This window comes from Rattus rattus, chromosome 1 (assembly GCF_011064425.1).
Source record: "Rattus rattus isolate New Zealand chromosome 1, Rrattus_CSIRO_v1, whole genome shotgun sequence".
Taxonomy (NCBI): Eukaryota; Metazoa; Chordata; class Mammalia; order Rodentia; family Muridae; genus Rattus; species Rattus rattus.
This window is the reverse complement of record NC_046154.1, coordinates 96,884,230-96,909,937: the sequence shown is the minus strand read 5'-3', so window position 1 is coordinate 96,909,937 and position 25,708 is coordinate 96,884,230. Positions and strand designations below refer to the sequence as shown.

Below are 25,708 nucleotides of genomic sequence, written 5' to 3'. Positions count from 1 at the left end.
AGACATGGCCGTCGGAATCCCTGGAACTGAGTTCCAGGTTGTGGAGAGATGCCATGGAGGTATTGGAAACACAACCTGAGCCCTTTCTAAGAGCATCCAGCGTTGCTCTCGATGCAATTATTTTCAAGTCTTGGACACCTCAGACGGAACGTTCAATGTTTCTGAGACATAATTTCTTGGATTAATTATAATGATATTATATCACATACAGTATAATGAGATCTTACACCATTAATATGGTAATTCCTAAGGTGCAAATCTGACATGTGTCTGGACATAGTAGATGCCTTGTGAGCATGAGGGTGGCACACAGTAAGTCAGAAATACATCACTTCCCTCCTGCTCCTGGCTGTTTGGCCTTTGACAAGTTGCTCGCTTTGTCTGGTCCTTAAGTGTCATGGTCTAACGTTTGACATCTGGTTAAATGACTTGATGATGCTTCAGCTTAGAGTCTGGGTAGGTCCTGGGAGGGGGACACCTGTCGTACAGGGGTAGTTTGTGTTACCCACAGGGCCGTAGCCTATTCAGGGCATGAAGAGTCCATGGCAGTGGCTGTGCTCTGAGCAGCAGCGTGGTAGCCATGCCTGGTAAGCCTGAGAGCATCTTTAGAGAGGGCAGTGAAAGCGAGTCTGATAAATACCATGCCCTCTCTCCTCACCTGATATTGTCAAGTGTAAGTGCGCTACACAGCACAGGTAACTGTGGAACCATTACCCTTGTGCAAACCAGGCCCCGAAGGCTCCACATTCATACTAAGTCAGTCTTGGGTCTCTTTCCCCCACTTTACCTCCCACAGTGATTTCCCTGGGTGTGCTAATCTGAGTTCAGAGGAATAACATGTACTGCAGAGGTCGATATTCTCTCTCATGACCCTCTCTGAGGTCCCCGAGCAGGACCTAGCTATGTGTTGACTCACAGATAGGTATTCTAAAATCTGAAGAGGTTAGGCAAGCACTACACGGATTCCACGCACTGGGGATGGAGAGGATGCCCCTGCCCATTAGGGAGAGCCATCCCCCCACGGTCTCCCTCTGTCCCTGGCCTTGGGCTTACCACATCTGCTTCTCTGAGCCCAGGTCTTGGTGACTCTGGCCTTTCCCCCAGGGATGGGGAGAGTAGGAGCCTCAAAGCAGTCCTTCCTGGTGGCTTGTCACCCACTGTCAGAGAACATGGTGTCTGGCCTGCTACGTTGGCTGTGCCCTTGCTGCCGGTTCCCTTTGAGCTACTTACAAGGCTCTGCTTAGGGATAAGCAGCGAACATGCTCATGCCTGCTTCCTGCTGAGCTTGTCTTCCTGGGGATCTACCTTCTCTCAGTGTCTGCTCCTTGTCCCATTTGCCTTGGATGCGAGTTACTGTGTCTTCAGGGCTAACTACTGGACCTGAGGCTGGGAAGTGCTTCTTTATGCTGGGGGCTAAGGATTCTGGCTTTTCCAGGGTAGAGCATCTTCACAGTCTAAGACATTCTCATTCATTCTCTCCCTCCCCCCCTTTCTCTCTCTCCCTCTCTCTCCATTCCTCCCCCCACACCACATTTTTTCATCTTTATTAAATTGGGTATTTCTTATTTACATTTCAAATGTTATTCCCTTTCCTGGTTTCCATGCCAACATCCCTAACCCCTCCGTCTCCCCTTCTATATGGGTGTTCCCCTCTCAATCCTCCCCCCATTGCCGTCCTCCACCCAAGAATCCCGTTCACTGTGGGTCCACCTTGGTAGGACCAAGGGCTTCCCCTTCCACTGGTGCTCTTACTAGGATATTCATTGCTACCTATGAGGTCAGAGTCCAGGGTCAGTCCATGTATAGTCTTTGGGTAGTGGCTTAGTCCCTGGAAGCTCTGGTTGGTTGGCATTGTGGTTCATATGGGGTCTCGAGCCCCTTCAAGCTCTTCCAGTCCTTTCTCTGATTCCTTCAACAGGGGTCCTGTTCTCAGTTCAGTGGTTTGCTGCTGGCATTCGCCTATGTATTTGCTGTATTCTGGCTGTGTCTCTCAGGAGAGATCTACATCCGGCTCCAGTCGGCCTGCACTTCTTTGCTTCATCCATCTTATCTAGTTTGGTGGCTGTATATATGTGGGCCACATGTGGGGCAGGCTCTGAATGGGTGTTCCTTCAGCCTCTGTTCTAAACTTTGCCTCCCTATCCCCTCCCAAGGGTATTCTTGTTCCCCTTTTAAAGAAGGAGTGAAGCCTTCTCATTTTGGTCATCCGTCTTGAGTTTCATGTGTTCTGTGCACACCACATCTTCACAGTTAGTTAAACCCTTGTCTAGTGAGTCCCCCCCCCAGGGACTCCTGTAGGCTCACCATTACTTATGCTGATCTAGGGACAATCTGTCTGGTTCGTGTGCGTCCTGTAGAAGTTCTGCATTCTTTCCAGCTGAAGCATGACCTGAGTGGTGTGGCTAGGGCTATCCGTTCTGTGGTATGGCTGGATGCCAGATAGCTGATCCGTTGTGTGCATGGGACTCAGCCAAGATTCTAGCTCCTAGCTCTTAGCTCTTAGCTCTCTAGGTGTCTGGCTCTGTTCCAAGTGGCAACCACACTGATACACATTAAGTAAGGAAGTCCAGAAGGTACTTTGGGGTCCATAGAAGACTATTTTCTGGTCCTTTGTGGTTGGTAAGGAAAGGCAACCAGGGCAGTTGAGGGATGGCCTCACAGCTGTACCCGTGTGTGCATGTGCTCCACAGCCTATGGGAGTGACACTGTCCATGAGAGCTGTGCTCTTTCAAGTCAGGCATTGTCTGCTGCAGCCTCTGTCCTCTTCCACCAGTGCATACTGTGGTGACCGCTCGCAGCCTGTTTTCTTTGCCCCAGTCTCTTGTTCAGGGGCTTTTCAGATGCTTTCTCTCCAGGGTACAGAACCACTGAAGCTCCTGAAAACTTTTCCGAGAAAGAACCAGGACTGGACTGAATATGCCCCCAGGTTGTTGAGGTTGAGACCGGAGAAGATCCAGGGCCATCTTGTGCATGCCGTCGTCCTGAGATACGTCTGTTTGTCTCTGTCTCTTTAGCTAGGTGTCATGTTGAGGCAATGGCATGGCTTCCATTTTCACGTATTCAAAATACAAAGCTGGTTTGGCCTCTCCATTGTGGCTTGGACCCAGGTATCCGTGTTTCCACCTGAAAGCCATGCTAGTTTTAGCTTAGGGAAAATGGCCATGCTGTTTTGCCTGTCTGTTGACACTGACAACTCCTGATAAGGATCTTGGATTCTGCATTAATCTTTGAAAGTCACAGAGACATGAGCTCCAGGAGGCATAGTGGTTGTGGTGATAGGGCAAGGAAGTTGGCTGAGGCGGGGATTTGAGGACAGGTATTGATGAACCATGAACAACTTTTAAATATCCCCTGAACTGGACAGAAGAGCTGGGTTCAAGTCCTGCTTCTGTGGCTGATCAGTTGTACCCACGCGTAACTATGTAACACTCCTGTGCCTCGGTTTCTTTAAGATGGGCTAATGCTAGCACCTCCTCAGGGATGGGACAGCAATGAAATGAGCCAACAGGAACAAGGCCTTCCCATACCAACCTGATACACAGTAAGTGTCAGATCTCTTCCTTCATTCACTGTGTTTGCACACTTATGGGAGGTAGGCCATTTCTCTTTGTGCACATGAAATTCAGAGAGGCTAAGTACCTTGCCTGAGAAACCACCATTGGCAACAGATGGCAGGACTAGAATTTCAGTCTTTCATACTTCCTCGCTGGTACATCCTAGAGAGAGTTGCCCTTGACACCTATGAGGTCCCCACACACATACAGACAGGCCGGGATGAGGAAGGAAAAGAGCTTCTGTCAGATTTCCCTCCCTTCCGGCTTCACGTCCAAGCTTCCTATGTAGCAGTCACCACGTTTTCCCCAGGCCTCTCTCTAAAGGCCATCTCGTGACTCAGAGCTACTTCTCCTTTTTTGCCTGAAATTCTGCCTTTTGTTTCATCAGGGCAGTTGCTCAAGTTGGGTTTGCAGCCCCAAACGTCTGGTCTTCTGTCCTCACACCTGACACCCGTGTGTGTCATCTTGTTGTGAGATCTGATGACGCGTGTCAGCATGTCATCAAAATTGAAAGCCTGTGAAATCCGTGGGTGATTGTCATTCACGTCCTGTGTGTGCTTGTCGAAAGTTTTGACTTAAGGTTTTAGACTTTCAGAGTTTGAAACCTTTCTACCTCCATGGATATTTCCCCAGACCTGTCAAAGCCAGGCTGTGCCCCAGAGCCTGGGCTGTTGGTTGCTATCCAGGGCAGAGGCCTGGCTCCAGCCAAGCAGTAGTCAGGGGACTCAGAGCTCCAGTGCACTGTTGAAATATTGTTCGAGCTAAATCAAATCAAAGGTCAACTTTACCCAGACAAGCATAGAAAACACAATTGCATTCAATTACAGAAAGCCATCTTACCCCACCATATCAGGCTGCCTTTTCAAAAGCTTGACTTGTGACCATCAGACAAGAGTGTCACATGTCTCCTGCCTTTCCTGTATGAGATTTGTTTACCCTGTGGGTGGCAGAGAGCAGCTTGGATATAGAGTTTGGTTCCCCCTGAGAGCACTGTGCTTCAAGCCCGCCCACCTTGATTGCATGGAAGGACCGAAAGGCAGTGTTCAATTGACTCTGACTACAAACAATGTTGGGCAAGGTAGCGATGACATTTTGCATTAAAAGATTTTCCCCTGATAATATATATCCATTGGACATCGTTTCATGTCATATAAGGATATACTCACATAGGTATGCTTTGTATGATTGGTCTGGTGTCATATAAGGGTGTATTCACATAAATAAATTGCATGTTTGGTCCTATGTTATATAAGGGTACGTTCATAGGTATGTAGAGTATGTTTGGTCCTATGCCATAAAGAATATACTGAACATAGGTATGTATGCATTGTATGTTTGGTCCTGTGTCATGTAAGGCCATACTTACACAGGTATGTTCTGTGTGTTGAGGGTACTCCTCTAGTACCCTGTCCTCTCCTTTGGCTCAAGCCTTCTCTGACATCATTCCTTCAGTTTTCCTAGACAATGTGCTTCTACTTTCTGTTCTATGTATTTATGTAAAGCCTAGGACACACAAGTGAGCGAAAAGCATAGAATATCTGTCTTTCTGAGACTGACTTAATTCGATTAATAGTATTAATCAAACCTCTGATTATATGTATTTTCTCAAAAAAGACATAGCTTTGTTCTCTATGGCTGAAAAATATTGAACCTCTTTCTCTGTTGTTGGACACCTAAGCGTCCTAACTTGGCCGTTCTAAGTTCCCTAACTTAGCTGTTATGAAGAGAGAGCTTCAATGAATATTGATGTGCTTGTGTTTCTGAGCGGAACTTTATATTTTTTTAATGAGCTACCGAATTTGGTTCATTGAGGCAGCATTAGCAGATCAGTACTAATTGTCCCCATTTTATTGATGAGAAAACTGAGTCTGAAAAGGTTGTATCTGTTGCTCAGTGCTATGGAGTTGTAACTTGGGTCCAGGTCTGTGTGACTGGAGGTTCCACATCTTTCCACCACACCATATGCCCTCGTTGCCTCACTTCAGTGCGGGGAAGCATGGTTGGCATCACCAGCTTTTGACTTTAGAAGGTAACACAATTCACTTAGTTGCTAGTAGAATGGAAAGAACAAGAGTTTTGAAATCGAAGTTGTTGGGTTTACATTTGCCTCGGGTTTGTTTTGTGACCTTGAGCCAGCTACTCCCTTCTGGTCTCTTTCCTGCTTTGGAAAAACAAGGATAACAACAATACCTTTCTCGGAAGCTGGTTTTAGAGATTCTGGAAATTGATCCGTGTAAATGTGTCTGAGGCTTTGTAAATACGAGTCGTGCTTCCTGCCTCAAAGTGCCACCATGTCCTGCTAAGTTTATTACTTTTGGACATTAGAAGAAATAAGGCGAAGTGTGCAGGATGCATATGAGAGTTCTCCCTAAACCTTCCTGGAAAGAGTCCCACCTCAGTCCCTCACTGGCACGTTCATCTTCCTTTCCTTCTCTTGTTCCCTGGTTGTCTGTCTCTGTCTTTCTCTCTCCAACTCTCTGTCTCTGTGTCTCTGTTTCTCTGTCTGTCTCTGTCTCTCTGTGTGTGTGTCTCTATGGATCTCTCTCTGTGTGTTTCTCTCTGTCTGTCTCTGTGTCTCTGTCTCTCTGTGTATGTCCCCCTCCCTCCCCTCCCTCCCTCCCTCCCTCCCTCCCTCCCTCCCTCCCTCCCTCCCTCCCTCCCTCCCTTTCTCTCTGATGCACTCAGGAGGCCAGAAGTTGATGTCAGGGTCTACTCACCTGTTTGGCTATCTTATCTACCCAGCATGCTCTAGAGATCCTGTGTCTGCCCCGCAGCTCCCAGCTCCATCCCCTCTGAGCTGCTTCACCAATCCCTGTTTCCTGGGTTTTTCAAGTTCCCAGGAATTTCATCCTGTTACAGCTGGTCTCAATCAGTTAGAGACAAAGTCATAGCTAGAACTGGGTGGCCTAAACTCTCCCCTTCCCCCAGACTTCCCATCTCTGCCACCTTCTGTTAGATTCAGTTTTTCCCTGCTTCTAACTAGTTTCTTCCTACTTTTTGACCTTTCCTTCTTTTCTCCTTCCACCTTCTGAGCGCCCTCTCTGTGCTTTGCATCCCTCCAGTATTCACAAAAGATTCTCCACAAAGCGTGGTGGCTTGTTTGTTTGTTTATCAGCTGTCTTCTTGTTTTTCCCGTTGGCTTCCTGATTCTTGTTTCTCCTTAGGTTCAGAACTCATTCGCACCAGTGTTAGTGCCTCAGTCTTTCCTTTCATTTTCCTCCTGCTTTCTCTGCCAGCCTGCATGCTGTCACCACCTGCTGGCCAGTGAGAGCCACAGTCCTCCCTGACTCCTTACCTTTCAGAGTCTTACTAGATGACCTCCAGTTCTAGCAGCTTCTCCCACTTCCTTCTTGTTAGGAAGGCATTGTTTATTTGTTTAATCCATTCTAGCTTCCAAAAGAAAATACCCAAGACTCAGTAATTTTACCCAATAGAAATTGTTTCTAAGGGGCCTGGACGCCCAAGGTCAGAGTGCTGCGGCATTGGTATCTGCTGTGGGCTACCCACTCCTGGAGGGGAAGAATTTTTTACTTTAACCTGGTAGAAGAGACAGAAGATCGAGTCCACCCCTCAAGGTCTTAAAAAAGATTTATATTGTTTATTTTTATTCTTATGAGTATTTGCTTGTATCTATGTATGCACTCTGTGTCTCTTCAATCTTCTAAAAAAGTGCTTCATAAAAATCATAAGCCCATCTGGGAGGACTTTGCTCTGATGATCAATTTCTCTTGGAGGCCTCCAGTTTCCCAGCATTCTTATCCTGTCAGTCAGTTACTGCCTTAGAGCATGGATCTAGGGAAAGGTGTTTCCTTCTAGTTCTGATTTCAATGTGACTGATTTTCGAACAGCAGACAGGGCTGCTCTGTTCTTAATTGATGCCCATCTCCTCTTGGATGGCAAGGGCTAGGATTACGTTATACCACACCCCTTTTGTCGTTCCTGTCTTTGGGAAGCACTGACTAGGTTTTTTCATTTCATTCTTAGCACTGGTAGGTGTCTAAAGTTGTGCTATTTCTGTTAGTACCACAAAGACAAGCTTTTGGCAGTGATACTGTTTGCCCCAAACGGTTCAGGGTGTACATCACGGTCTTTGGGAACTGGTCACCTAATTGTCATGATGATTTTATCAGCATGCATTTCGAACGTATTTAGTTTCCAATTTATTGTGCATTGTGTGCGAGTCATGCTTGGTGTTATTAGTGCTTTCTTAACCCAGAAGCTCAGAGGGCCTGAACAATGACTTCCAAAGTAAATTCTGGAATTTAATGTGGAACGAAATGTGACACCGGTTCATTAGACTCCAAAGCTTCTTCTGAAGTTTCTTTAGAGTTCTTCAGAAAGCTATCACTGTAGAGAGAGAAATCTCTTCAGGGCTTCATGACCAGCAGGGAGGCCTCAAGGCGTGCATACCCACAGTCTCGCTCATCCTCGGCCGCGCTAACAGTTACCTCAGGGCACAGCCACCCAGCTGCTCTCCCTTCTCTCCAGAGCACCCCACAAAGTCTTCTGGAGACGTCTCACCCCTGAAGAAAGTACATCACAAACTCAACCAAAGCAACAGAGACCCCAAAGCTGGGGATGATGGTGTTTATAATAGCAACACGTGGAAGGTGGAAGTAGGAAAATGAGGAGTTCAAAGCCAGGCTTAGCCACATGAAATTCAGAAAGGAACTAAGGATCCAACCCACTAATAAACAGGTGTGGTTATTTCCAGCCCCCTTGTAGCTGAAAATATTCCAAAGTCTTGTTTATAAGACTAATCAAATAGGCTAAATAAAACCACGAGACTGTCATCCAGCCCCTACCCCCACCCACAAGCCTTTGCTCTGTTGGCTGAGCCAGGACTAGTAGACCTCTAACCCGACTCTGCCGCCACCCAGGGGGTCCATTTAAGAAGGGTATGCAGGCCAGGGCTGCTGGCACAGCTTTCTCTACTTCTCCTTTTTCCCATTTGTCTTCTCCACCCACTTCTCAAGCTGCTGATGGCTGTGGTTCCTTTTGTATAGAGCACAAGACTGCAGAGATCTTGAAACTTAAGCTGGGACTTGGAGAGGGCACTGACCGAGAGTAACCCCGGTGGCTGCTGCCAGGGTTTTCCTCTTCTGCCTTCTTCTGTTGTTTCTCCACCCTCCTCCTCCTCCCCTCCTCTTTTTCCTCCTCAGCTCCTGGGTTCCAGAAGGCAGTTGAGAGAGAAAGCAGGGGTCACGTCCTAGGCCAGGAAGACACCCTCATCTGCCCCCACTGAGTTAAGGCTTCTCTTTAACCTCTATCTGCCTGTGGTATGTTTCCTTAGCTTGGGAGTAGAGGCTTGACCCAGATGAATAGCAAGAAACCCAGGATTGTGTCTCACTCTGTCCCAGCCCACAGACGCATCTCATCTGTTTGCTCTTTCTTAGATGCCAGCCTTTTATTTTGTTTTCCCTTTCTCCTCCCCTTTGCCCTGCTTCACTGTGCCCAAAGCTCCTGGGACGCGGCAGGCAGGTGGCTGGTTGCCTCTCAGGCCAATCAGGAAGCTGGGATGGGCAGATGAGATACTTGGATTCATGCTGAAGGGATTGTAGTGCCAGAACTCCTTTGGCCTTTTGTTGGATACAGCTTTCTGTCTTTCTTGATGTTCACAGTTATGTAAATATTCCCAGCTAATCATAACCAGCTCTTGATTTTCAATGAGTGAGAGAGAGAGAGAGAGAGAGAGAGAGAGAGAGTGTGTGTGTGTGTGTGTGTGTGTGTGTGTGTGTTTAGAGGTCAGACATCAGTATTGAACTATTGAACTTAGGGTTTATCACTGAACCTGGAGCTACCCCAACTGGCCAGCAAGCCTCAAGTCTCCACGTATGTCCACCTCCCCAGCACTGGGATTGTAGGCCTGGTTCATGACTTCTGACATTGATGTTGGGGGTGGAAACGCAGTCCCTTGCGTTTGCCCAGTAGGTGTTTTATTGAGTGAACCATCTTCCTAGCTTCACTCTTCTCGTTCAGATTCTTAATCATTGCTTTCTACATCAACTTATGAATGTTACTATCTCCATTTTCTTTTAAAAACATCAGTACACTTTCTTTTGTATGTATATGAGGTGGAGTGGGGTGCAGGGACAGGATAACTTCTGGAAGTCACCCCACATGAGTTTCATGGACTGAGATTGGGGTGCTAGGTTTAGTGGCAGGTGCTGTCCTTGCTAAGCCTTCTTGTTGGCCCTAACTCCATTTTGATGTCTAAGAAACTGAGGCCAAGGGTGAACAAAGAAAGGGGCCAGAAGAGGTTCATACATAGATAGGAAGTGTTTGAGTTCAGCCTTTCTGATAAGAGTCTCTGGTGCTGGATCAACTGATCCCCGTGTTCCACTCAGAAACACGGAATAGAATTTTTCAGAGAACATTTTCTCCAACCACACATTCCACAGATAATACAAACCAGGTCCATGTCAACTCACTTGGTTAGGGTTAACTGAGTGACTGTCTTTCCCTCCAAGTGTTCTTTGTGTTGTGTTACCTAGAATGACTTGTCTGTTACTGGTCGTCTACCTGTGTCTATTCTTACAATTGCCAGAAGATAAGATCCCTTCATCGATTCTCTATAAATCGTTAGGTTTATTTATTTTTTCTCTTCCCTCTGTCTTCATATTCCTTTCTCCTCTCCTTTCTTTTTTGCAGTACCGGGGATTGAACCCAGGGCTTCTGCATGTTAGAAAAATACTCTACCCCTGAGCTATATCCCCGCCTGTCCCTCCACCCCCATTTTTTTTGTGAGAAAAAGAGTTAAGTTGCTTCAGCTGGCTTTGTAATCCCCCTGCCCCAGAACCTCAGAGATCTGGAATATAACAGGCCTGTATTATTAGGCCTGGCTTTTATTCGTTTTTTTTGTGAAGTTCCAAACAGGCGTTTGAGTGAGCCTTGGCCTTTCCTTTACCTTGTAGCAGGAGGAAAAATAAAAGCAAAAATAGTTTTATCTCACCCAGGCAAATCCATAATACACACTTAAGTATGTGTGCCCACACATGTGTACACACAGACACACCTTATTGGGCCATGAATTTGGCATCTCAGTGTTCTTGGCAAAGTCACCTCTCTCTTTTTATCTATTTTGAACACAGCAGCTCAGCAAATGAGAGAGGCTGTCCTTGAACAGGATCAGAATAGACGTTCTGAATGGAGCCTGGAGCTCAGCACAGGACCCCCCCGGCTGGCACGTACATTCCTCGCCTAATGCTCACCGTCAGCCCAGAGAGGAGGATGCTCTTGTCATTTCTGTTTGGTTTGTGTGTTTACTTATTTTCTTACTTATTCTTTCTGGTACTAGGAGTGGAACTCAGAGCTTCATGCCTGCTGGGTAAGGGCTCAAACCTCTGAGACATACCCACAGCCTTTCTCTCACAAGGCTACCCAGCCTTGCCTTGAACTCCTATTGTGGACCAAGAAGACCTTGACTTTGCTATCCTCCTGTTTCAGCCTCCTGAGGAGCTGGGATTGCAAGCCTGACCACTGCGGCAAGCTCTGTGTCAGCTTCCCTGTTTTATTCCTGCTCTGCTTCTGGCTGCTATTTACCTGATGCTTCTCTTCACTTGGGCTGATGAAACCAAGTAGGCTTAGGGACACCGGAGCCATCTTGACCCAGTCTGTTTCACATTCATGTCCTGATTGGTTTTTCCCCTTCCTCCTGTCAAACGAATTTACCTCCTCAAAACTGGTCATGTTCCAGGTCACATCAGCTAATTTTAGATTCATGCATTTGTATCCATCCATCATACATGCATGCATGCGTCCATCCATCCATTTATCCATCTACTCACCCATTCATTTACCCATCCATCTATCTGTCTATCCATCACCCATCCATCCATCCATCCATCATCCATCCATCCATCCATCCATCCATCCATCCATCCATCCATCCATCATCTTCACCCAAGATTAATAGCTGTTTCAGTCATCTGGCTTGGTTCATTGTTTGTACTCTTCTACACAGCTAGCTGCATCCTGAACACAAAGACCAGCAAGGACAAGACCACTCGGTCTGTCTTTACATCACTTCCTTCTCTTTCCCTTTGCCCTCCTATACCTCAAATCTAGGTTGTGGAATTTGTTCTATTTCTGTATTCATGGAGGTTATGCTGAGAATTTATTGTGTATATAGCCCTGTGAGTACAGGATTGCTGGGTGCCTTCTGTCATGAGAGGGGTTGTCCTCACCCCACTAAATACTAGGTGTGGTTGATTTGTGGTCTTTTCTAGAACTGTAGCCTGATTTCCCGCATGATAATGAGATAAATTTTTGCAGATAAATTTCATCCTCTTCAAACTGCTTCTGTCTTTCTTTGGCTTTCTTATCCTTTCTTCTGCTTTCTGTACTTGGCTTGCCTCTTCATGATAACCAAGAAAACCCTTTGAGGGAAGTTCTGTTTTCTCTTTTTTTTCCCCTGCATATTGCTATATAGTACAGTGAAACAGCCATTTTAATGGCAATTAATATATTACCATTTAATAAGCATTTGTCACTAGACAGCTGCTCATTGGTCAAGTTTATGAAAGCGTCTCTTATCCTCAAGACTTCAAAAGGTAAATGCTGATCTCTTCCTTTATTGGTAAAGCTTGGCCTCTCTAAGGTATAGTGGCAACGTATGGCCACACAGCTAATTTATAGCAAGATACAGTATTACAATTTAGGTTTTATGGTTCCAAACTTCTTTTTGCCTGTATAATTTTGTTTTGAGGCTTGATCTCTCTGTGTAAGCATGGGTGTGGAACTTACTCTGTAGCTCAGACTACCCTCTAGTTTGCAGTCTCCTGCCTATGCCTCCTGACTACTGACATTACAGGTATGGATTACCACGACCACCTATTTTTCGAACGTGGTCGGAATTCTTTTTTAATTCCCAAGACCCAATTCCTATCCCTAGCAGGTCTGGTTCATTGTTCTGGGGCATGGCCTGGGCTCTGGGACCTTTCAAAAACTCCCAAGTGGGCCTGGCAGCATGCAAGGTTGAGAACTATCATGCCACACGATTTTGCCTTCCTGTGTGTGCATGAGTTGCAGCTGTCAATGGTGATAGGACAGCAGAAGATAGTGCGTGTATGTCCACATGACCAGACTGTAAGTTGCTTGTAGCCAAGCGTCTTTGGCCTTCCCTGCATTGTCCCCATCCACTGTCTGCCACACCATGCACACTGCTAAGGGCTGTTGCCTGTTTAACCAGCTTGTTTGGTTTCTGTGTCTCATCCTGGGGATAGGCAGTTGGCGTTTGATCCCATCCAGCTGTTTTTATCTGCAGAGTCTGTTGACATAACAGAAGCATCATGTAAACATGCTAAGCACATTTTTTGGTCTCCAGAGTGTTGGCTGGGTGACCCAGGTCCATTCAGAGTGCAGCCTGGGTCAACCTCCCACACTTCTGCCTTCTGCTGCCCTGAGGGAACGAGCTGTTCTGAAGTTCCTAAGTGGGATGCCATGTACTGCTGTGGCTTTGCTTAGGGGGGAATTTGTGTTCAACCAGTTGATTCAGGTGTTAGGTCATAGATTTTTTCTATTCTATAGAGGGTTCACAGAGACCTCTTTTGACCCTCATCTTATAGGTAAGGTCATAGAAGTTTAAGTAGGTGAAACAAACTTGGAAATACATGGATACAAAACTCAGGATTTGTATTCCCAGTATGGTGTGTGTGTGTGTGCGCGTGCGCATTTTACAGGACATTGCCCATGCTGAAAGAGTGCTCTACTGAATGATTTGTATTCCCCAGCTCTACTTTTGATATGCATATATCAATATATATGCACATACACATACATAACTTATTTATAAGCATGCCTGCCTTTTGACCTCAAGCCTCAGCTAAAGCCTTCTGCCTGCCTTCCTTCCTTCACCCCACCCTCCACCACGGGAATGCTGGGATGTTCTGGATGTTATCTTTGGGAAGACACTTCTAGTGTTCAAGGTTCTTATTTACTCCTGGGCTATAGCCTAGGGATGGATGGTCTTGACATCCTGGGCCTCTTCTTGGACCCACTAATCTAAAAGATCCTTCTGCAATCTTTCTGGTAGTCTCATCTAGCATTTAGTCATGTGTCATTGCCTGAGCAGTAATTCTCTGTCAGGCTTTGGAACACTAAGATAAAAGGCATATTCTGTATTTGTATAAGAAGCATTGAATGTAGGCTATATTTAAGTAAAATAATGTTTCATAATGTATGGACCCCACTGCACTGGAAATGCGGCAGATTCTTATTAAAATGAAGAATTCTGGGTGGCCTGCCTTAGAACCCCTGGTTCTAATCTGAAGGGGAAGACACTCAGAGACTAGTTTCTGGGTGCTTTCTGAGTATTAGTGCTCTGTGGCTTGGCGACTGAAGAATTGAGTTCAGTACCAGTATGGGGTCTTGTACAACGGAAACACCAGGCAGATGAGAGACGGCTTGCTGAGTGCTGATTTCAAGGAGGGACATTGACAGGCCTCGGGTCAGCTTTGTGATGTTATGAGGAACCCTAGGAAAAAACCACATCGGCGTTGAGAAGAAATCACTTTTTATCTGCTCCACTCAGAATTACTGAGGTTTGCTCAATGACAACGATGCCCGCATCATTTGTAGCTATTGAGAATCTGCGTGGGCTGTTTGTCTCCACGAAGGGAGACCCTTTTAGACCCCAGAATAAGCTGTTTCATCAGTGCAAACTGTAGTCTTGTTTTCAGATGGAACCCCTCTCCGGGGGAATTGATTTGGGTTTGTGAAGTTTGCCCTCTAGTGGTCAGCCATTTGGTCACAGATGAGCTGGGGGCTTTGTTTATTTGTTGTTTGTTTTGTTTGGGGGGGTTGTTTGTTTTAATTTCAGAAAAGAATTCGGGTTATTAGGAGTTTAATGTGGAAAGAGAGAGGGAAGATAAGATAGTCAGTACAGTAACGCAGGGAAATGACGGTGTTTCAGCGCGACAGACTCCCCACTCAGCATCTGCTCAGAATCCTTTTGCTTTACAGTTGGTGGAGCCCGAGATTCCGGAAGGTGCTAGGAAATATTCAAGTGGTTCCACCATACATAGCCGCCAGCCAGGGGACTAACATTCTGAATTCTTGGCCAGCGCTGTTTCTAGTCTATGCCACTGGATTGAAGCCATTTCTCCATGTAGTCGGAGAGCTTATTGTTTAATGGGAGTCAGTGGGAAAGCCTTTAGAAGTCACCACGTTTAGCAAAGTAAAGGGTGGGTTTCCAAACCTACATTCACATGTTTTTCTCAGTGTTGGGAGGAACTGGGCTTTGTACCTCCGCACCCCATGTTTTGTTCAGAATCAAGAGGAGACCGTGTCTGTTTAAAAGCACGTGCATGGGCTCACAGGTCTCCCCTGTGATTCTCGGACGTGTGGTCCCAGGCTGGCAGCATCAGCATCACCTGGGAGCTTGTGAGACATGCGGCTGCTGCACACGTTGCTCAAGCCCCCAGAAGCAGATGCTCCATGGCTGCTGTCCGGCAGTCTAGTTGAGGCAACCCATCAAGCGCTTCTGGTCCCCAGAAAAGTTTGAGAGCGGTTGCCTGCTGATCTGGGAGATTAGCCCCCGTGGCTTGTGGAAATAAGGCTGCTCTCAGTGTTTTCAATTCTAGCTACATGAGTCGGCACTGGGGTGTCGGGAGCAGCAGGGCTCACGTCACAAACCTCAGGTAGGATGGATGAGATCATTTTAAAGAGCTGGTTTTTCAGTCGGGAACAAGGAAAGGCCACATGTGTAACAACACCACTGTGCTGCTAGGCTGTGGAAGCACACACTGAGTGTGGCTCAACATGTCAGCAGAAAGCAATCTTTTCATGTCTTTCCCACTGAGACGGAGCTCCCGAAACTCACTTCTCCGTGTATGTAAGCCAGAAGCCTGTGGTCACCCATCCATTTAAAATGAAGCAATCAATATTCTATTCTCCACCTGCCCCATAGCGGGTGAGTCTTTTCTTTTTCTTTTCGTGAGTTATTACACTGTAAACAAAACACATTTTTTTCCGATAGATTTGAAGCTCCAGGATTTCCTGGTGGACAATGAAACCTTCTCTGGATTCCTACAGCACAGTTTGTCCCTTCCAAGGTCTGCTGTGGACAATCTACTGCAGGCTGATGTCAGTCTCCAGAAGGTAAGCTGCTACCGTCATCTAAACTCGTGGGGCCTATTACCCTGTTGGAAGTCCTGGAAAGGACAAAGTCCTGCCTTTTAAAACGTTGTGAAGGAAATGGCCAGGGCTCAGAAGTATAGTGTCACCTCGTTTGACCCGTGGCTCTGGTTGCCATAGACAAACCCTACAGCGAGCGGGATGTGTTACCCAGCATCAGGGCCAGGATGTTGTGAGGAAGTTGATCTTTGTGTCTGTCCATTGGCATGGTGATTGAATTCCTCCCAAAGGGGTGATTTTCTTTTTATTATTAAGGTGAATTAGGAATTCTTTTGAAATGTAGTTCTGAAGTAAGAGCCAGAGGTTGGAGTCTTAAACTGGAATTTAAGATTAAACAAAAACACTGAACTGCTTTTCAAAGACAGGGGGCTGCATAAAGGGGCTTTTGTTCGACTTTTAAGTGTAATATTAGTGTTTACATAGGCTTTGCTTCTTAGGGTCCTAGAGAACTTCTCTGACATCACTTATTCCTACACCACTCCTGGACAGAGTGCATGATATACATTTTTTTCCCCAAAGCTTTTCTTAACTTTATTCTCTGTCGGAAAGGAGAACACACACACATTCACACACACACACACACACACACACACACACACACACACACACACACACACACACACACACACACACACCACACCCCACACTGCCTTTTGGCTCTATTCTGACTTGACTTTACAGTAAGCAGAAGTAGTGGGCGGGTTTATGCTTGAAGAGATCTTTGATTCACATGGCTGTGGAATGTTTAAAGTTAGGAAAAAAAATGTGCTTACTGCTTGCTCTTATGAAACTGGGAAAATATGCCTTGTGTTTACCAATCGTGTGGTTGGGAGGTGGGCCAGAGGCAGCAGACTTTTGAAATCATTGTGTTTAGCATAATTTCCATTGCCCCCTGCCAATTTCATATCTGTTGCATGCCGTCGGTTTAAACTAAGAGGCATCCTGGGAAGGTCTTTTCATGGTAATTAGAGTTTCAGTGTTGTCAGGGTTCTTCATCACAGCACGACCAAAAGGACTTAAGGCAAGAGTACGCGAGGAGCATGCTCGAGTGTCTGGCAGTCAGTGACAGTTGAGTGGACTACGTGGCAGGACAGATTCTCTTCAGTGTTCTCGCAGCTGCATGAGTGTTGAGAGGCTTTGGGTTCGTCACTTGGGTTGCTCTACAGGGCTGCTCTGTGACCAGAACGGACTGCGTTCAGTTAAGCTTATAGAGGGTTGGTAATATTGTAATAATCCATCCATTCAAAGTACTGTTCTAGGGCTACAACCTCATAAACAAAGGTAGCCTCGTATTATTACAGAGACTTCTCTCTGCTGGATGGTGAGGCTCAGGTATTTAAACCTAGAAAGGCTAGCTAGGTAGGAGCGTATGGCCAAAGAGAGGTTTCCCCATGGGTTTTCCAGGAAGAGCAAGTAAGGATGACGTAGAAGTGCTTTACCGAGGGAGTTGGTAGAGGCCGATTTTCCATATTCTTCTTGGGGGTCAAGTCAAGCAAAACATTCCTAATTCTGCCATTCCTTAAACAGAGCGTTATGCATTTGTCAAGTGTCTATACTACAGATTCACAGTATAACTCTTTTCATGAACCAGCCTAAATTCAGTGTCCAATGTCATACATTCCAGAATTGGGATAACCTTCCTCTAGAGGTCCCAGGGATTTAGACTCTGGGTTTCCATTAGCTGAGTCATGCTTTCCAGTCACGTTGAGAAAAAAAAAATTGCCTTAAGGATTTCCCTGTGCTAAAGGGATGAGAGGGTGGGATGTATTGAGTCAGCACGCAGTTTTGGAACATGGCTGACCTCGTATCTGACTGCAGTGGTGTTTTTCTTCAGATCTTCCAAGCTTTACACTCCCCACAAAGGCATCTGGGACCCAGCTCTGCAACCTGATAAGTTTTTCTCCTCTCTGTTCACCTCAAACCCTTCCAGGTGTTTTTGCAAGGCTACCAGTTACATTTGGCCAGTCTGTGTAATGGATCAAAATTAGAAGAAATCATTCGGCTTGGAGATCTGGAAGTTTCTGCCCTTTGCAGTCTACCTAGGGAGAAGCTAGATGCAGCAGAGCGTGAGCTGCGTTCTAACATGGACATCCTGAAGCCAGTCATGGTGAGTGGGCATGCGCTGTGCAGGGACTTCAAGTGCTCATGCTTTTAGAATGTGAAATCTTTTCCTGGACAACATGTCTTGTTTTTGTAGAAACTCGGGGCTGGCTGGAACTTGGTGATATAATTTAGCCCAGTCATACTCTGGGTGTTCTTTCACATTTCAGTCTATTTCCCAAGAGTTAGTTGGAGATGAATGTTCTGGGTGTGGCTGAGGCCAAGCCCAAGGTTTCTGGTGCCGGTTTCAACTAGAGAAGACCCATCTTTCATGTACTTTTTTAAAAATATTATATTTCTGAGGAAGAGTCCATTTGAAGAAAGATTTCCCCCATGCCAGATTTAAGAAAAAAGTCTTGAAATGATTAATGGGGCGATGGCTACTTATTAGTGTTTTTAAAACCAGCAGAAGAGGGAGATTGTGTTAGATAGTAAAACATTGCGATTGGGTAAGACCGCATAAAGATAATTAGCTCATACAATGACAAAAATGTATTAGAAAGACATGCTCACAAACCATAACCGAGGAATGCAAGTGAGCCTTGGTGTATTGATCATCAGGGTTCGTTATAGAAATTCTAAATAAATAGAAATTAAGAGATCTATGAGTTTTCCGAGATCTTTGTCGAAGTGCTATAATCACGTCGAACTCTGTGAAGCTGGCTTTCACTACAGGGAGTTACACATCCTACAGGGTCCTAAGATGGTTGGTTTCCATCAGCCTTCCAAGCCTAGATCATGTGGGTTTTGGAAACATCTTAGAGTGGACTCTCTGAACTGACCATGGAGACGGTCTTGCATGTGTCTCAACTCTGCCCCTGTTGCGTGAAGAGTAGGTGGCAGCGAAATGACGAGTCTCTTCTACGTGCTTCTGTGGAGTGCAAACATGCCAGCCTTTGCGCTAAGCTTAATGTTTGCTTACCCCTAAAGCAGATGATTCTGGTTCAGGTTTTGCTTCGGTGGCCTGTGAGTCCACTGGTTATTGCCTTTATTCTGTAATTTCTCTATTGGAAATGTTCGTGGTGCTCCGAGTGGCAGAACTACGTAGTTGGATAAGTGTGTGGCTGCAGATATGTGCAGACTGTTGACATTTTGTGAGACACAAAGGGGTCAAGGTCATGACGATGGCATGAAAGGGGTGAAGTGAAATCATGTTGGAGGGGGGCTGCTTTGCTTCACTTAAGATACAGAGGTAAACACTTGTCCTTCAAATTTAGGAACTATGAGTTATTTAAGAAGAGACAGGAATTGATTCTGGTGAGCATTTATTCGATTTCATTCCCGTTTACTCATTGAACACCTGCAGTGTTTAGAACCCAATAAATCCCCCCTTCCACAGAGTATCTGAACTATCAAAATAAAATACCACCATGGCCCTCATCATCTGTCCATTAACAGCTCAGATTTCCACTTGAAATCTCCCTCCAAAGGGGAGGCTTTCCAACACCATGGAAATACACCTTCAAACCTGTCAGCCATGTGACAACCTATCCTGTTACAGCCTTGCATATTAACAGGTTCATGAACAGGTATTAATTAAGATGGCTTTGGTGTACCCCCTGCACATCTCCTGGGTGTAGAGAGTAGAGTTCTGTTTCTGCCCCTTTGCTTCTGCTGGGAACCCTCTCTCGTAAAGTCAAAACATGGGGGCTCTGGAGGAAGACAATAGTGAGTGACCAGAATTGCGCTGTGTGAAAATGTTCTGGGACGGAGTGTCTTTCAAACATTCTGTGATGTTACTGAATTAAGCACTGCTTTAATTGGAATGATGGGACTGATTCTTGGTTTACAATAAGGACACTCTTTTTCTCTTGCTACTCGGCTGAGATTTTAATTTGTGATAGTCAGTGTGTGTGTGTGACCTCTGCTCTTCACCACACCGATGGACAGTTAATTGTGCCAAAAACTTTTAGCACAACAGCCTGATGCATGACTCAGTATCATGGGAGAAGACTGTTCTGTTAATATGTCATTTCTATACCCAAAGTGGCTCATCATAAGAGGCATGTTATGAAATATTTCCCTTTATTTTTGGGGTGTGGAAATTTCCCCAATTTTCAGCCAAAAAACATTGTGCCTATCTCCTGGGTCTCCTCTAGGTGATTAGGGAAATGGCGTTTGGAAAACAGTTGATGGTGAGGCAGATGTTTCCTTTTGTAGCTCAGTGTTGAGAATCAGAAGCAGAATAAACAAAGAAATCCTGGACAATGTGTCAATGCATGATGATAGTTTTTGGTCCAGAAATGGCCATAAACCCCTAACCAAACTCACCAACCAACCTCCAGGCTAACTCCCTTGCTGAACAGTGACGTGTGTCAGATTGTTCTAGGAACCCTACTTGGTTGAGATTCTCAAAAGGGTGGTTTTTCCAGTAAATACAAGGGCAGACTGAATTATGGAACCCTGACTCTAGGATACGTATAACAGAGGTCATAGACATGCTGATAATTCTGAGTGTTCTTAGTGTATTGTTAAGATATTAACCCTTACAGGGAGCTTTAGGCCACCGGGCAACAACTTGGGTTATGTCACTGCCCAGCAGGGTGGATTTGGCTGATCACATGGGCTGGGTGGAGCAGGTAAACTTTCTTTTCGCTTTCTCTGAACTATTCTTTGGCTCCTTCCTGCATCTTCCCCAGAGATAGGCAGGAGCCTGTGTGGGGATGTCTGTCTGCCTCGCCACCTAGGCTCCTCTTCCCTTTGCACTGTAGGAGAGGGTCGTGATAATGGAGCAGAAGGGTGGTCCAGAGCAAGCTGTTTGCTCCAAGTGTCAGGATTGTGTTGCTTTGGTTTTTTTCTGTTGCTTCTGCACAGGAGTGTAACATGAAATGCAGTTATCAACCACTCAGTCCTGAAGCTTAGGAGTCTGGATACCTTGGGAGGCGGGCATCTAGGCTGAAGTCAAGGTGTTCGAAGGCTTTTTTTTCTTTTTGAGACTCTGAAGACAGATATACATGCCGTTGAGCTCATTTGGGATTTTGGCCGAATTCAGTTCCTTCCGTTTGTAGGCCTGAAGTCCCTGTCCTGGCTTTAGTCAGGGGCACGGGTCTGTGCTTTCAGAGGCAGTGTTGTGTCTCTCAACTCTGAGCTCCTGGACTGGTTTAAATCTCTGACTTTTGCCTCTGTCAGGAGGTAGAAAAAGTTCTGTGCTTTTAAGGGCTGGGGTCATTAGATTTGCCCTTGTAGGTAACTCAGGATGGTCTCCTTGTTTTGAGGTCCATGATTACCTCTTCAAAGTGTGTTTGCCCCATTGTTGATGTAGTCATAGATCCCAGAAGTTAGTGCGCGGTCATCATTAGGAGTACTGCACCTGCCACAGTACCTTTGGGTTGGAGAGTTTATTTTGTTATTTCTTTGAAATCCTCCCTAATGCCCTAGGCTTCTATTGATCCCTCTTTAGCTCTCGGCTTTTTTTTTTCTCACCCCTGCTCTGAGAATGATTGTGTTGCATGATAAACAGTACCTTCTCAGGGTTCTCATGCACAGAGTAAGCAGTGGGAAGCAGAACGTCTCTTTTTGAAACATCCATCCTACAGAATCCAACTATTTACTGGATGTCCGCTCTCTACATTGTACTTGGTTTAGGCGCTGAAGTTCACTCTTGGGCAAGGCAGGTGAGACCTGCAGAGTTTCCAATCTAGTGGGTTCTGAAGACCAACGGTAACGGCCGTCTGTGGACTCTGTTCCCCTGCCTTGTCTGGCCTCAGTGGGACAGCATGCGCCTCGCCCTGCAAAGACTTGATATGCCAGGGTCAGAGGATACCCAGGGGGACCTCCACCCTCTCAAAGGAGATAGGAGGAGGGCTATTTGAGGGAGAGACTGGGAAGAAGAGGGGCAGCAATCAGGATGTAAGGTGAGTAAATAAGTCGAAGGGGAAAAGAGGCGGAGGCGGTATGTTTAAGGACTTCTTTCCAGGTTCTGGGGTGAAGTGAGGCTTGCCCTAGATAGATTTCGGTTCTGGTTCTGGCCCACTGTCGTCTCAGTAATGTGGGAATGGTGTCTGATTCTTGACGTTTGAGGGCAAGACCACAGATGTATCTCATGTCAACAATACTTGGATATCGCTCACGTGACTGTGGTTAGGTCACCTTGACCTCTAAGAATACTGTCTGCCTGAAGGGGACAGTTTTGTTTCTGTGGAGCGAACAACTCTCTTCAAATGTCTTGTGACTCACGCTCCATGTTCCCACCAGAGCAGAACTTGGTTCTTCTGTTAGGATGCCCGTGGGTTCGGCAAGGCTAGTGACCTCACAGCTGCGCTGTCTGCTCTCCAAGGTGCAAATGAGTAACGGGCGAGCAGAGCTGCCTTATCTTGAAGATCTGGGCTTGTTCTTAACTTCTGTGGACAAAGACTCAGAGGACAGATGAGGCTAGATATTATCTTCTGCTCCGTGACATTTTTCCCATTTGCAGTGTGCGTGTGTGTGTGTGTGTACGCACGTGCACACACATGCGTGTGTGCATATATGTATGCTTGTATGTAGGTGGGAATGTGTGTATATGTGTAGGCATACATATATGTGCATGGAGGTAAGAAATAGATGCTGGGAACCATTCTTTTGCACTTTGTTCAATGAGGGTCTGTTGGTATGACTCATCTCATTAGACAGCTTGCCTTGGGGGGCCCCGTCCCTCTCTTCCAAGGCTGGGGTTACAGGCAGGTTGCCATGCCCACCTGATACTTGTGTGGTTCTGGGATCTGAACTCCAGTTCTCATGCTTCTGTCACAAGCACTTTAACTGAGCCGTCTCCTTAGCCCTGTTCATGATTTTTAAGGGCTCAACAACTTTAGCATGTCACGTGTCGATGGCATTTGTGTAGGTTTTTGTAGAGGAGAATTTTTATGTAGGTTTTTGTAGGAAAGAATTGTTGCTTTGCCTCTCCCTTGGCCTGCAAGACTCAAACATTTGTGGAAAGTACTAGATTTCACGAGCTTCCTTTGGTTTACTGTCCGGCTGTTTGCACGGTGTGCCTTTGTCTCTGAGCATCGTGGCCCTCATCATTTGGTATCGGTGCAGCGACATGCCGTGAGGGTTGACTCATCTGCACAGACTGAGGGATAAATTGGTGAATTTAGGGTTTTGCTAATATGACTGCTCAACTCTGCCCAGACGTGTGTGCCTTAATTATACTATGTTTGCTCTGGAGAAATGCTGTAGTTTTTAAGGTAAAGGCTTGCTTTTTTCCTAAGTTGTGCTAAGAAGTGCATCGAACTGTATTTAGAAGCAGCATAAACATGAAACATTTTAATGCATGAAACACATTTAATATGAAACTTAATATTTAACTTAAGTTATTTTTAATATGCTAATACCTTCTTTAGACATGAGGTCAACCATTCCCTGTTTTAATAAAAGTACTACAATGTTCCTCAAAGGAAAGCTTTGTTGTCATGGAAATATTGGACTTGGGTTGGGCCCATTCAGAGTGGATGGCCGTATATGCCATGGAAATATTAGAGACTGACTGGTTATGACCATCCTTGTCCACAGTACATAGCTGACTTGTTTTCAGGTTAAAACTGTTTTTTTTTTCCAAATTTTATTTATTTCGTCTTTATGAAATGCCTTTATGTCTTCATGTGCACAAGTGCATGCCTGGTTTGAGGCCAGGTGTGGATCCCCTGGGACTGGAGTTACACATCATGGTTGTGAGTTGTCATGTAGGTATTAGGACCCAAACCCAGCATCAAGCCCTGTGGATGAGCAGTCAATGCTCTGAATGATCACTCCAGCTTCTGGTTCAAAGCTTATTAATCCTTAATCTAGGGCAAAATAAGTGGGGAGCTAGAGTTACGTCTGCTTTGGGAAGTCATTTAGGGGAAGGTGGTTTCATTGTCATTATAATAGCATCTTTATAGATAGTCCAGATCAGCCTTGATTTGTGATCCTCATGTTTCAGACCTAAATGCTGGGATTGTAGACCATTGCCACAGTGCACGACTTTAAAGAGAAGTCAGGCATGTACCAGGGATCATTTTGTAACACTCATTTGCAAAGAAGCACTCAAAATTCTAGAGGCCTAAGCAATGGATGTTAGCCAGGTCAAAATAGGGAATGTTACTAAAAGAAAATATGGTATGTGCATGTCTGGAGGGGAACAGGAAGTGAAAGCGATGTTTAGGGGAACAGGGTGGGTTGGATGTACTGATGGGGGACATTGATTGGAGGAGCAGAGATGAGATGCGGGGAAAGTGGACAAAGTATATCAGAGGCAGACTGGTACGCTTCATGTCAGAACATTGGGTGCCATTCACATACCAAGGGCAGCCAAGGCAGGGTCCAGTGGTTCGTGACTTGAGGAGGGGGCATGGAAGACAGCACTTCCGGGGATTTGTGTAGCTTTTGAGGTAGGATAACACTGGCTCATTTCTTCCCTCTGAGATGTGTCTCCCTCCCTTTAAGGAAACATCTACTGAGATAGGCTAACGAACGTGCAAGACGTGCAGACATGCTGAGTAAAATACCAGCTCATGAGTGAAAGCCAAGAGGATGCTCGACCTTTAACATGTTTCAGTCTCTCACAGCATCGGTTAAGCCAGTGAGGATAGAAGAAATGAAGGCACCTGCTAGACTCTGAGAGGATGAGGACAGTAGCCTTTGTCATCTGGGGGGCTTTTAGGAAATATTGTACTGATACAATATACATGTTACAGAAAATGGGTGGAAGTCTGTGTAATAAGGCAAGAATTTGTATTCTATGCTATTACAGTACTTAGGATCTAAATATATCAGACAATACACGGATTCCTGCTGGGCTAAATACAGAAAGTACAGTCCTTTAATGAAGCATTTGTTTTCTCTACGCCTTTCTTTATTCCGTGCAGGAAACTACTTTTCTTCCTGTGGGCAATAGAGACTTAATTTGAATTCATAATCAAGAGGATGTTTTTGGTCAGGAGAAAAACAGGAATCCTGAGCTGTGCCTTTGGGGCACCTTAAATGTGTTGCTGCTGAAGCTTTGAGGAGCAGTGTTGTGGCAAGCTCTGCCTTCCCTGAGGAGGTGTGAGCAGGGGGCCACAGTGGGTTGCAGGTATGGAAGGGTGGCATTCTGTGTTCCAGTTTCACAGCCTAAGTTATTCCTGAGGCTATGACGCCACCAGCAACACCTCCCTCCCAGCAATGTTGAAAGGTGTGAGCTAAGCTGCCTTTAAGACCTGATGTGCGCTCTCTCCTTCACTCCCACTCGGCCACCCTTCCCCCTTTATATGTAGTTGTACTGCGTTAAAGAGAAAATTGGAAAACATTTCAAATGGACATAAAAAAAGGTAGAATGACAGAAAGAGCACTCGTGGGCTACAGCTGCCATTCAGCCACCTTCACCTCAGACTGTAGTCACAGATAAGAGCATCGCAGACACCACGGCGGCCACCTGTGTAACCCTGTGTAGTCTTCCAAGGCGAGCCCTATTCTGGAGTTGCATGTTTTTAAAGATTACACTGTATATGTTTAAATACCAGCAACAGCAGCGCTTGGTATGGGCTTCCGGAGTTCGCGTTGTGATTTCGTGCGTGCTGAGCGAGTCCTGTTCTTTCTCAGGAAGTTCCGTGTTCCTGGAGCATAATCAATGTCGGTGCTTTCCTAACTGGTTTCTACTGAGTGCTCGCTGGCATTCCATTTTATACTAATGTAAAAAAAAATTCCATTATTCTAGTCTTTGACTTAATGTTCCAGATCATTTATGGTTTCCTTTTGATATGCAGTTTTTATACAACTACTTTCTTGTTTTTGGTTGAACCCATTTTTTTTTATTTCATTTAATAGTCTTCCTGAGCTCAGGTTCATAAATATATTTTCTAATATTCTCTCCAGTTCGTTTTAAGCTTTCATATTTCTTTCAGTTCTTTAACTTACAGAGAATTTATTTGTAAACAATGAGGTGAGACAGAAAACACGACTAACTGAGCCAGGAGTAGTCT

General features: G+C 45.6%; 1 protein-coding gene across 3 annotated transcripts in view; it reads left to right on the top strand.

Moving 5' to 3' along the window:
• The window catches only part of Abca1 (ATP binding cassette subfamily A member 1), a 125,496-nt gene that overhangs the window by 38,869 nt on the left and 60,919 nt on the right, over positions 1–25,708 (top strand). For all 3 annotated transcript variants that reach the window (XM_032903941.1, XM_032903924.1, XM_032903933.1), the window contains 2 exons: positions 15,532–15,653; positions 17,620–17,796. In XM_032903941.1, coding sequence (XP_032759832.1) covers positions 15,532–15,653; positions 17,620–17,796 — 299 coding nt within the window. The remainder of the gene's footprint in view (positions 1–15,531; positions 15,654–17,619; positions 17,797–25,708) is intronic.